This window comes from Erpetoichthys calabaricus, chromosome 7, assembly GCF_900747795.2.
Source record: "Erpetoichthys calabaricus chromosome 7, fErpCal1.3, whole genome shotgun sequence".
In the NCBI taxonomy this organism is placed as follows: domain Eukaryota; kingdom Metazoa; phylum Chordata; class Cladistia; order Polypteriformes; family Polypteridae; genus Erpetoichthys; species Erpetoichthys calabaricus.
In genome coordinates this window covers 37910473-37923474 of record NC_041400.2, presented here as the reverse complement: position 1 = coordinate 37923474, position 13002 = coordinate 37910473, and the positions used below count along the sequence as shown (strand labels likewise).

The 13002-nt window shown below is 38.7% G+C and overlaps 1 protein-coding gene across 1 annotated transcript in view; it reads right to left on the bottom strand.

Annotated features, from left to right (window-relative positions):
• The window catches only part of tmem232 (transmembrane protein 232), a 180029-nt gene that overhangs the window by 132123 nt on the left and 34904 nt on the right, over positions 1 to 13002 (bottom strand). Inside the window, exons 7-8 of the mRNA XM_028804512.2 lie at positions 1726 to 1868; positions 1087 to 1265 (exon numbers count right to left, since the gene is read on the bottom strand). Coding sequence (XP_028660345.2) covers positions 1087 to 1265; positions 1726 to 1868 — 322 coding nt within the window. The remainder of the gene's footprint in view (positions 1 to 1086; positions 1266 to 1725; positions 1869 to 13002) is intronic.

Sequence of the window (13002 nt, the reverse complement as noted above, 5' to 3'; positions counted from 1 at the left end):
CAGACAGACATAAGCCCATCATGAAGATATTGACGTTTGCATTATCAGGGGATCATAAAATGTCGTGATCCATCAAAAACCAGAAACTGAAATTTTTGATGAACCTAAAGCTTTCACTCCCCCCAAAAGACTATAGGTTATGATGGGGGATGGCGCAAAGCAAGAAAGACTTAGTTCCCACCTTGGCACCATGATCAGGTGCAACGTTTGCAAGATGGCTGCCACCACATCATTTCATTGGTCAGTTTAATAGTTATATACAGTATATATATATATTATTTATATTGTGGAACGAGCCCCGGACACAGACAGGCAGACATATTTTACTCACCACCACACGTTTATTTACACTACTAATATTTACAAGTTCTGTGCTACACAAACCCCAATCTCCCCCAAAGTCCAGGCCAACCACACTATGCCTCTTCTTCGGACTGCCTCCTTCTCTCTCTTCACCGACCTCATCCATCTTCCACCCAACTCCAGCCTCTCTATGAAGGGAGGCGGCCCCTTTTATCTGCACCCAGATGTGCTCCAGGTGTGCACCGGCAATCTCCCACCGACACGCCCCAGTGTGGCGGAAGTGCCGGCTGTATCCCCGGAAACGCTCTGGGTGTCCCCACACATCTTCCCCCCAGCACTTCTGGGTGTGGCGGAAGTACTGGGGTCCAGGAACCTTTAGGCATGGGGGCGCCCCCTGGCGGTGACCACGGGTCCCTACAGGGCTGAGCTTCCAAGCTTTGTACCCGTTGCCCCCAAAGCAACCAGGGCGGTCGCCCCCTCCTGGTCTGGAGGAGGCATTACCCCTCCTCCTGTCTTCCTGGGCTACCCCCAGCCGCATGCCACGATATATATATCCTTACTTGTGAAGATAACCCCAAAGTGCTTGAATTCCTCCACCTGAAACACCTGGCCACAATTTACTAATAGAGAACAAGCTACTCTTTCTTTGACAAATATTAAAATAGCGGTTAACATTCCTTGATCTAATCTGGAATACTGACAACCAAAGGAAACTTTAACATTAAAAGCATGGCAGGCAAAGTAGAGTTTGTTTATTATTAAAAGTAATTATTTGCCACTAACCAGTTTTCTTGGTGAAGCTCATCTTGTTGTGAAAGCAAATGGTGCAGCACGTCATGAAGCTGGACAGTGTTTTTCTGGACACAGCACCAGGCAAGAACGGAATGCCACTGGATTTGACTGACTTCATATTTCTTCTGTTCTGGTGGCCTGGTGTTCACAGAGCCACTTCCCGTAAGACACTTAAAATTAAATACATATTTGAAAACATAAATCATACAAGAAACAACAAAACGGAAAAGCAGTTTACAAACAAATAACCTTTATAACTTTTATTTGCTTGCTTCAGCATAACAGACCGTGATGTCTTTCTCCAAAATGAAATAAAAATCTCCAAAAAGCAACCAGCAAACCATATTTTAGGTTTTGAGAGCTATACTGCATACATTTTCATATAGTTTATTTATTTATAGTAGGCTACTTAATTAACTCATTATGTGACGGTTCAATAAATTTCTTATTAAAGTGAATGAATCTAAAGGAAAGATTTGAATAATAACCAAAAAGTCAAATGTAACTGCTTTTTTGTTTTTTAAGACTAGTCATTCGAATATAATGCTAAATATGTGAACATTGTTTTTTTTACTTTATTTTTATTTTTTTTTAATACCCAGTTCACATGAAGGTAACATTTTGCCCTACCTGCTCCTGTAATTTAGTTTCCCCTCCTTGGTTTGTATAAACTGGGTCCAGTCCACAGATGATTTTCCCAGTCATTAAAATGAACTGCACCACAAAAAGGATATTTGGAAAATGCTGATAAGAAGCTTCACAGCCGGCAAGAGCTAAAGAAAATAAAAATAAATGAAACACTGGAGTCTCTCATTGTAATTCAGTGACCTTTTTTAACATATGCAGAAAGCAGTAAGAAAAGTTGCCATTATATATAAGGATGATGTTTTTACCCAAGGCAACTTACCAGATCAGAAAAGAAATTGTTCAAAGGATTTTTTCCTTTTCCTTTAAAGTGGATAAAGCTTGAAGAAAGCCACACGTACAGCAGATGCAAAGATGACTGACGTCGCTAAATTGGCCTGGTGAGAGTATCTGTGTGAGTGAGCCCTGACGACTCAAATTAGGTCGACTCCTCCGCATCCAATCCTACCAAACAGGCTCTCATGACCAAAACCTTCCCTTCTATGTTTCTAATATGATCTCTGAAACAAATCCTATATAAAAAGTCTGAAAATCTAAGAGTATTCAGTAGAAAATCTTTAACCTTAAGATGAAATGCAATATAGATCTTCCAGCAGACTTCCTGAAAGCGCATTGTAGAAGTAACACAAATCAAGGACTTCATGAAGAGGCATGCAAACTCTGTCTCTGTAAATAAAAAACACTTCCTTCACTAGTCACAAAAATGGCTGCAATGACCTCTGAGACTGGAGGAAAATACCTCAAGTCCAATGGAAAGTGAAAGCGAAGTGAAATTGTTTGCCAACAGGTACACTCCCTTTAATTTGCAGATTTTAAAGATTATTGATTAAAATGTTTGTTCTGGAATGACAAATTTGATGCAGCTCCAAGAAAGCCAAAATCCCAATAAACTCACAGGAGGATGTGGTAGTTGAACACACCTTAAAAAAGTCAACAAAAAGCAAAATTGAATTAGCAGAACTTGTTAAAACATGGCTGTAGTACTAGGGTGTTGCACCGTATTAGCCATTATGAATGTGGAGAAAAGCCAAGCAAAATGACACCTTTTATTGGCTAACTACAAAGATTACAATATGCAAGCTTTCGAGGCAACTCAGGCCCCTTCTTCAGGCAAGATGTAATAATTTTTAATTGATTTTTAATTTAATTTAATTTTTGTAATTTGTAATGTAATAATTTTTAATTGATTTTTAATTTAATTTAATTTTTGTAATTTGTAATGTAATCATTACGTCTTGCCTAAAGAAGGGGCTTGAGTTGCCTCGAAAGCTTGCATATTGTAATCTTTGTAGTTAGCTAATAAAAGGCGTCATTTTGCTTGACTTCTCATTAAAACATGGCAAAACAGAACTAAGTTGTGATGTGAGGTTTTAGGCTTATTTTTGGATTGGTGGACATTTTTTTATTATCATGTTCTTTTGTTTTTGTAGTTATGTGCCAGTAAATTATTGTGAGTAAAGGAAGCCCAGCGGCCTCATGCACAAAACTTGCTTACGCTCAGAAACGTGCATAAGCCATTTCTTATGTGAAAGTTGAGATTTATAAAATAAGAACTTGGTGTGAAGATTGGCTTAATGTTATGGCAAGTTTCAACCACTCATAAGTCCTATGCACTTTTTTGGTGTTGGTATTTTAGAGACTCCAGGTGGCAGGACAATTAAGTTAATAGAAATTCTTGTTTCATTGTGATGCATCCGTCACTTTCCGATGTTCTTCAACTAATTATATCACAATTAGCTCTCAATGCAGCTGTCTTCATTGTTGGCAATGACTTGTAATACCTTGTGAAAGGATCAGACTCGACAAACTTAAAAAGGTTTGGGGCAGCCACCCGTATATTATCCCTGGCTGCTATTAGTTTGTTTTAAGATAGAAGTGTCTTTTATGGAGTCCAGACATGAACTGACTGAGGTTTGAGAAGATGATGGTTTTAACTGAAACAAACCGGAAGTGACCTTCTTCTGACGTTATCGTAGGTGCCGGAGCCAAAAGTGACATCAGCCTAGGTGCCGGAACCGGAAGTCACATCGGCCTAGGCACCAGAACTGATGTCGTTCTATTCGCCGGAACCGAAGTGACGTCATCCTAGGCGCCAGAAGTGACATCTTCAACAGTGAGTCAGACAGGTTTTCCCGCAGCTGGTCTGCAGAGATAACAGGAGAAGGTTTATGGATGGTTTAGTGCACCCTGCCACCCCCTGGCCTGGTGTGGAATTACTTTAATTTGGTCCATACAACGTCCTCCTACTCGCACGTGCGTGACAACGTATACTAAATTCCCTTAGTGTGCAACCTGTCTATTTTTTCAGTAAAAAAGGGGTGTGCTAATTAAATTCTCAGTTAGAGGATCTGTACAGAATTTTTTTAAAACCTGGTAGGATCTAATCAATACTATTTTAGAATAAGAGAAATAACTATTACCGCATTTAATTCCCTTCTCCTTTTTTATTTACCTATATATATTTCTTCCTTTCTTTTGTTTATTGTTGCCTTATTAAAAAGCCCTAAGCAATTCTCCTTTGGCTAAGCTCTCCTTCTCAGGGGTGGGGTTTGATTTGTCTTCAATTTTTTTTTGTGATAAATTGATCTATTTGTATGGAATGATTACAATAAAATTAATAAATAAAATTAAAAAAAGGGGTGTGCTGTGTGTTGTACAACATATTTGGCAAAGACAGCATTGGCTCTTTTGGAAGATATTATCAATAGTTTAAGGGATCACTATGACGTTTTTCACTCATGGTGATGACTGGCTTATAAGGTGATTAAGATTTCCTTGTGCCAAACTTTTGGAGTTGGTTGCTGAATTGGAGCCTGCATTACAGAGACCATCAGGCAGAAGTCACAGTTCCGTTACCGGTTTTAAAAACCGTAAGCTATCTGAACAACCAACAAGCATTTTCATTGTGAACTTGCTCACCAGTCAGGAAACGTGCCTTCATCTCTCAGCCATGTCATGACATCTGTAAGGTATGGCATAATTAAGATGCTACCCAGATACATTCATTTTCCTTATGGTGAGGGTGAGCAAGCTGAAATGAAAAGGCAGTTTACAGCAATTTCTGATTTTCCTAATATAATTGGTGCAGCAGACTGCACACATGTTGAGATAAAGGCACCAACAAAGAATGAAATAGCTTTTGTAAATAGAAAGCACTTTCATTCAATTAATATACAACTAATATGTGATGCTCAAATGTGTTGCAAGACAGTGTGCCTCAATTCACGGTTCCTTTATTTTATCAAACAGTACTGTTTAGTAGCAGACACCAGGGTCATGCTGTGTGTCATAGTTGACTTCTTAGTAGGTGAGCCTAATTAATAGGATAGTAGTTACATTTAGTACATTACAAACAACTTCTGTAAAATGTTTTTCACTTGAAAGTGGGTACAACACAAGAGAGGAGATATAATGAAAGGCACTAACAGCACATAGCTGGTGACAGAGCAGACCATTAGCTGACTAAATGGTAGATGGTGGGTTTGGACTCGTTGGGTGGCACTCTGCTGCTCAGCCTCACAAAGGTTTGCAGCTTTGTGAAGGCACATTTTGATGTTGTAGGTAGAATGTGAAGAGACATGTATTGACATTTACTTGGTAAAATGATTTTATTTTTTTGGATGTTCTATAAGAATGGTCCTAATACCTAACAAACCCGCATGTACAGCCTGCATCAATTCATGCTGTGTACTGGTGGCATTCTGGGCAATGCATGATGGGACATTGCTATTGCTCTCTCCACTCGGCTGCTCACACTCTTGGTTTTTTCTTTTATTTGTGACTCCAGAAGAGAGAGACCATTACAAAGAATGCTTTTGCATTTCCTCACTTCAGTCAGAAGTACCTCAAGTTCCCATTCACTGAAGTTTCGCTTTATGTGTTCTCCCATAGTTTGTACATCACTGGCTCTTCTTCCTCTTTTTATTGGCAGTCTGTGGTGCATTACTGCCTAAATGTCTTACTCAGGAACATGACCAGATCTAATATGATGATTAGAACATAAATATTCAAAAAAGGCATTTTCACAATGTATATGGTTACTGACGGGAGGTGACAAGGAGCAGCTAAAAGTGTGAGCACAAGTTGATTTGAGCTTTATAAAGGACCTTGGTGTGGCACATGCTGTGTGTACATGAGGCCTGAGGGGGTGATAAAGAGGCTGAAAGATGAGGTCTGAGGTAAGAATAGGTCAAAGCCAGGAAGACAGTCAGAACTGAATGAACAAAGTCAAATTCAGAGGTCAGAAGCAGACATGCAGTCAAAACCTAAACACCCACACTAGGACCTTCTTGGTAAAGAAGCTAACTACCCCTAAAGCTTTCAGTTTTATAGAAATATCAATCCTGCTGTGCACTGCCATATTTACAGTGAAGGTGATAATGACTTCACCAATTCTGAATCTCATTAATGCAAACTGGAGAGTCATGATATGAGGACAAAGTGGCATCAAGAAAACAAGGAAAACAAGACAATAATGAAAAAAACAAATCCTTAAATCAAAAACTAAATGAAAACTAAGATCAGAAATGAAATTCACATATAGAAAAAACAAACCAGACAAAAAAATAACAATGGTAAAATACTACTGTTTTGTTACGACCATGACCTCACTTAGTGCCACCTTTGCAGCAGTACTTTCTCAGCCATCACTAGCACGGGATCGGGAGTGTGTTTTTAGTTAGGTTCTGTGTGTCTTCAGCGGTATTGCAGTACATTTGCATGTGTTAATGTTACCCTCAGATGATGCTATCAGAAGAATATTGTCAGGAGGAAGAATGAATGTGTTTATCCACTTAATCCTCATCCATCTGTTTGCTGTTCAAGTGCCTCAAATTTTTATGTTTGTATTCATTGAAGGGTAAAACATTTCTGATTCTAAATCTGTCTGAAAGTAAGGGATGCTATCAGTTGCTGTGACAGCTATCTATTTCATGAATTTTCTGTTTTCTCTAGACTAGCACTTATATACTGTTTTTGTTTCAGTTTTATCTTTTTCCAATCAGGGCATTAAATTATTTAGCCAAACTTCTCTGGTGTTGTCGAAGGGGAATGAGTTTCAAATTATATACAGTGAGCAAAGAGGACCGCATAAGTGGTCTTGCTGTGTGTGACTTAAGGGTAACTTGCTGTATTCTTCATATTTATTTTGCAAAATACTTCTCTGTTAGGGTCTGTTTTGATTAGTTTGGTTTTGATCAGAGCTTTGAATTCTTCAACTACAAATCTTGCACCAGCATCTAGTTGTTTAAATCGGTCCTACTTCTGTCTGCAACTGTTAAACTTTTTTTTTTTGGTGTATTTTTGTCACACTCACTCTACTCTATCTAGTTGCCTGGGCTTATAAAATGTAAAAAGGAGGATGTGTTGAACTACAATAGCAGTCAACCCTGACAGATTGGTAAGAGTATGGGATTTGGAGCATTTTGTCAAAGTCCACATACAGTCAGGTCCATAAGTATTTGGAGAGTGGCACAATTTTCTTAATTTTGGCTCTGTATGCTACTAAAACCATTTGAAATAAAGCAATCAAGATGTGACTGAAGCATAGACTTTCAGCTTTTATTCAAGGGGTTTAATAAAAATATTGTTTGAGCTGTCTAGAAAAACATACATTTTTATATTTGGTCCCATTATTTTTAGGGACTCAAAAGTATTTGGACAAACCAACATAAACATACATATAATGATCATTTTCAATAATTGGTTGAAAATCCTTTACAGTCGATGTGCCTGAAGTCTGGAACCCATGGCCATCTCCAAGTGCTGTGTTTCCTAGTGATATTTTGCTAGGCCTTTACTGCAGCTCTCTTCAGTTGCTGCTTCTTTGTTGGACTTTCTGCCATCAGTTTTGTCTTCAGCAGTGAAATGCGTGTCCAGTTGGGTTGAGGTCAGTTGATTGACTTGGCTTTTGAAGAATATTCCACTTCCTTGCTTTGAATTGCACTTGGTCTGTTTTCGCAGTATGGTTTGGCTCATTGTCCAGCTCTACTGTGAAGTGTCATCCTATCAGTTGACTGAATCTGAGCAGACAGTATAGCCGTGTACACTTCAGAATTCATCCTGCTACTTCTGCCTGCAGTCATATCATCAATAAACACCAGTGACTGACTTCCATACATGATCATGCCAAAATACTGCCTCCACCATGTTTCACTGATGATGGGGTATTCATCTTCTCCATACTCTTCTCTTTCCAAAATTCTGGTACATATTGATCTTAGTTTCCTTTATCCAAAGAAAATTCTTCCAGAACTGGACAGGCTTTTAAAAAATGTTTTCTGTCAAAGTCTAATCTGTCCTTCCTATGCTTGAGGTGTACCGGTGGTTTGAATCTTGTGGTAAACTCTCTGTCTTTACTTTCATGAAGTCTTCTCTTAGACTTTGCAATGATTGGTCTACCTCCCAGAGAGTGTTCTTGGTTTGAGTAAATGTTGTGAAGGGGTTCTTCTTCACCAAGGACAGAATTCCGCAATCATCTAACACAGTTGTCTTCTGTGGTTTTCCAGACCTTTTGGTGTTGCTGAGTAAACCAGTGTGTTCCTTCATTTTAAGAATGTACCAAATGTTTGATTTGACCACTCCTGGTGTTTGTGCTTTCTCTATAAATGGTTTGTTTTGTTTTCTCAGTCTAATGATGGACTGTTTTTCCTTGCATGGACAGCTCTTTGGACCTCATATTAAGAGTTAACAGCTGCAGCTTCCAAATGCAAATTCCACACTTGGAATCAATTCCAGACCTTCTACCTGCTTAATAGTTAATGAAGTAATAAGGAAACTGCTCACATCTGGCTATGGAACAGCTTGTTAGTCAAATGTGTAAACTTTTGAGCCCCTGGAAATGGGAGGGCTATGCAGAAAAATGGCTGTCATTCCCAAATGGCTCATACGATATTTTTGGTAAACCTCTTAAATTAAACCAGAAAGTCTACACTTCATTCACATAAGGATTGTTTTGTTTCAAATCCTTTTTGATGGCATACAGAGCCAAAATTATGAAAATTGCGTCACAAGACTGTGATAAGAGGTACATGGCGAAGTGTGATTTTTAAATTAATAATCGGGTCAAAGAGCATGCAAGCTCCAAACAGGAGTGGGTGTGCACATGTAGGAGCCCCTCTGGGGTTGTTTGGGGTGCTTGGCTGATTGTGCATTGACATGCAAATGCAAGCGGGTAAGTCAGGTGCCTCATTCACACCTCGGACTGACAGGAGGATAGCACCTGCATGCAATCTGATGGTATAAGAGGGGCCTGCATTGTAAGAAGGGAACTGAAGAAACAGAATCAGATTAGATGAGAACAATGGAAGACCGTGAGTAAGTAGCATCAGGTGCCTGAGCAGAGCCAATGAGAGAGAGAAGACAGATGAGGCAGAGTGGCGAGTAGCCACACAGAGGAGCCAATGTTTGGGCAAATCGTCCCTGTTGATTCATTGGAGGAGGACAGCTGATCCTGAGCAGTCTGGCAGGCACTGATGGAGACAGCCAAGACGAGGGTCGGTAAAGAGGACTGCAGCTGCTGAGTGAGCTGTGGGTGAGCTGGGGAGACAGAAAGGGAGTAATGCCGGGCTCAGATAAGGACCCGATGACTATGTTTTATACTGGTTTTACCTTTGGACTATTTATTTGTTTTTTTTAACTCACAGACAAACAGTTATTTAAATATTGCTTTTATTTTTTTATTTATTTTTTGCCTATTGTGTTTAGGCAGCATCTACCATCTAGTTTTTGCTTAATTAAAGCTTTTTTGTAATCATTGCTTTTTTTCTGTTTTGGATGTATTTTCATGATTCAGTTTTATTTATGTACTCTCTCTTTACTTAGCAAATGAAAGAATTAATTGTTTGTTTCTTGGGCCAGTAGTTTTATAGCTCCCCTTACCTTTAATTTATATTTGTAGACTTCAGGACTTATTAAAAGTTAAGCACAAGGCCTCCTTTTGATATTTCTGTTCTTTTTCTTGTTTTGAGTCCCATATCATTGAACTAACTGAATAACTTCTTTTTAAAGAGCTTTACAGATCAGAATGCAGATTATGCCAATCTAGCACATTTATAATGCCATATCTGAAAACTGCCACAAAAGCTTATTTATTTCAACTATGGTCAGCAGGGAAGTTCAAAATTCAATTGTATAATCTGAAACGGTTTTGACAGATTTCTAGAAAACTGTAAGTTGCCATTACTTTCTACTTTGATGCAAATAAAACAAAGAGCAAAGGACATAATCTGCTACTGTCTCGTCTGACTGAATAGTCTTAATAGGTCATGTCTGCTCTGCTAAACTTAGCAGACGTACTTTGAATCAAGGACCAGAACATGAAGTGTAGGCCAGGAAAAAGAAAATCCAGCCAACCTTTTGTTAAACCAAAACACAACCCCACATTGTAGTCAAAATAATGTTGGCAAAGAACTGAATGCCAGGAACAGGAATGTTGAAAAACAGAGTGCTAAGCATCAAAGGAATTATCTGAGATAAAGAGAAACCTTCATACTGTTGCACTGCTACATAACGACACTGTAACAATAGACATCACACAATGATGGCAGCCATCAAAAAATAAAATGGAGTCGGATAAAGAAGGGAATATATTTGAACAATGTTAAAATGAAGAAAGTGAAACAGAAAACTAACATTAGAATTGCATTCCATAGCCAAAAACAACTGAATACATAAATAATGAGTAAGAAATATACCTTCAAAAAGAAGTAAAAAAAATGTAAACGTAAAACTAATCACAACAAAGCCACTTTTTTCAACTAATAGCTTCTCAAGCTGCTTTGGAGCGACTATGGTGGCCGTGCTTTGGCTAACTGTCAATATTTTGAAGAGTGCTGACTTGGTTCTTGCCATAGAATGTTATCTATTTTGAGATCTCATGTTACGGCTTACCTGTTCTTTGGCACCTGTTTTATTTTGTTTTGATTTGTTTCTTAGATTGCTAGCTTTTTTTACTGTATTTTTGCCTTTTGCAATTTTTTTTTTGCTATTTTTGCTTGATTGTACTTCACTCTTGCTCTATCTAGATTCATCTTTTGGATGTTTGTTAGCTGTAAGCTTCCAAGCTTCCACTTCATCATTTATATCTGAGTACTGTTTGTTTGACCTCTGGTTATACCCATAATCTGGATGTGAAAAGATGTGGATGAAGAATTGAGGGTTATTATTTTAAAATTCATTTTCTTGCGCAATCAGTGATCCCATTAAGATATGGTTGTGCTCAATGTCAGTGGTTCCCTATTGATTGAAAATTATGTATAGGGGATTTATAGCAAATAAAGATTTTTTTAAATTTTATTTTACAATCAAAAATAATATTTTTAATTTATTGGCTTAGAAGCAAAATGCTATTAAATGAGAATGTGACGTAGTGACATGTTTGGTCAGCTATTCCTGAGTGCATGCAGAAGCACCTTCAATTAAAATATCAGAGTCTAGTGAAGTAAAGTATTTATTACCTCTGTAGAGGATTAGCTACATTATGTCTCCTCGTGCTGGTTTTTTTTTTTTCAATTTGCTCAAGTGTTATTTCTGCAAACAATTACAATGGTTATGCTCATCTCAGTCAAATAGATTAATATTTTTGTGTGAATTAAAATTAGGGCAGTAATGCAAATAGACTGTATATTTCAAGAGGTGTTACATTGAATATTTATTTTCCTTGCCTATTAACAGGCAAAAGCACATTAGCACTAACTACATTTTAACAGCTATTCAAACAATGAAGGATTTATTATAGAGGCAGATATGAAAATGGGTTACAGGTTAATTGCTGCAAGGCAGCTGATGAATAACATTGGAACTTTAAAATACTGGCAGGTCAGGTGGGGGCATTCTGCATGAAAGATAAAACTTTTATAGTTTACGACTAAGTTGGCAGGTAAATGGAATGCAGTGGTCATCATTACTGCAACTTGCTGAACTAAAAAGACCTCAAACACAAACACTAAATCGTAAATTGTGAATGGAGGGAAAATGACTAGTGCAATTAAAACCTGAAGATGTGGACACAGACCTGCTCAAGACGCTTCACTCAGCACAGGCAACGCAGCTCCTTAGAGGTCTGATTTGGAAGTGAACACGCTTAGACAGGAGAGGCAGTGAACGTGTCTGGGGACATTTTGACTGACTGAGCTCCTTATAAAAACAAGCCACCAGCAAAAATTATGAAAGCACTGAAACAGAAGGTAACATGGATACAAGAGCAAGGGATTATGCAGAAATATCTACAATACATGCCCTGAAGGCTTTAGGCTCTGCTTAAAACAAAAGAAAAAGATTAATTTGCATGTACAGAATTGTAATTTATATCTCTGTATTGTAATATATGATGCATCTAAAAACACTTCTTTCTAATATGCATATAGATAGATAGATAGATAGATAGATAGATAGATAGATAGATAGATAGATAGATAGATAGATAGATAGATAGATAGATAGATAGATAGATAGATAGATAGATAGATAGATTGTGTGACGGATGGCCTGGCCAGGGCGCCCCTTCACCACATCTGCCCGGGGGACAAGGCTGGGAAGCCCAGTACCTCCCCCTGGACACTAGATGGCAGCACCCCTGGGTTGCAGCAGTGCCTCTGACTCCCCCTGGGCTTCATGGGGGTTGGAGTTCTGTGCAGCTCTGTGGGGTTCCGCAGGCACCGCCAGGGGGTGCTGCAACAGGAGCTGCTGGCCCCTTTTGGGCGTTAGTTTCACCTAGCCCGGAAGTGCAGCCAGATGTCGGCAATCAACAAGCTGGAGCACTTCTGGGTACCCAACAAAAGGGAGCCAGCGACCACCACTCAGCAGCCAGAGTCAGGTGGAAGGAGGACAAAGCTTGCTGAGGAGGAGTGGTGGTGGAAAACAGAAGAAGAAAGTGCTTTTGTGTTGTTACTGTGCTTGGGACTGTGTTGTGGCTGGAGGGATTACGGGGAAGACATGCCCTCCAGCTGAAGAAAAATAAACAGTTTATTTTATTTTACCCGTGCCTCCCGTGTGAATCTGTGACAGGTCGGGCACTATATAGCATCATCTTACAACAGATAGATAGATAGATAGATAGATAGATAGATAGATAGATAGATAGATAGATAGATAGATAGATAGATAGATAGATAGATAGATAGATAGAACTGAAAAGGACAAGATTAGATTAATTTACACATCTGAATATTATAATGCAGTTTGTTCAAAAAAAAGTTTTTCTCTGAATATTGAAAAACTGATATGAGATAAAAATGAAAGACCCTGTATTGGGCGGCACGGTGG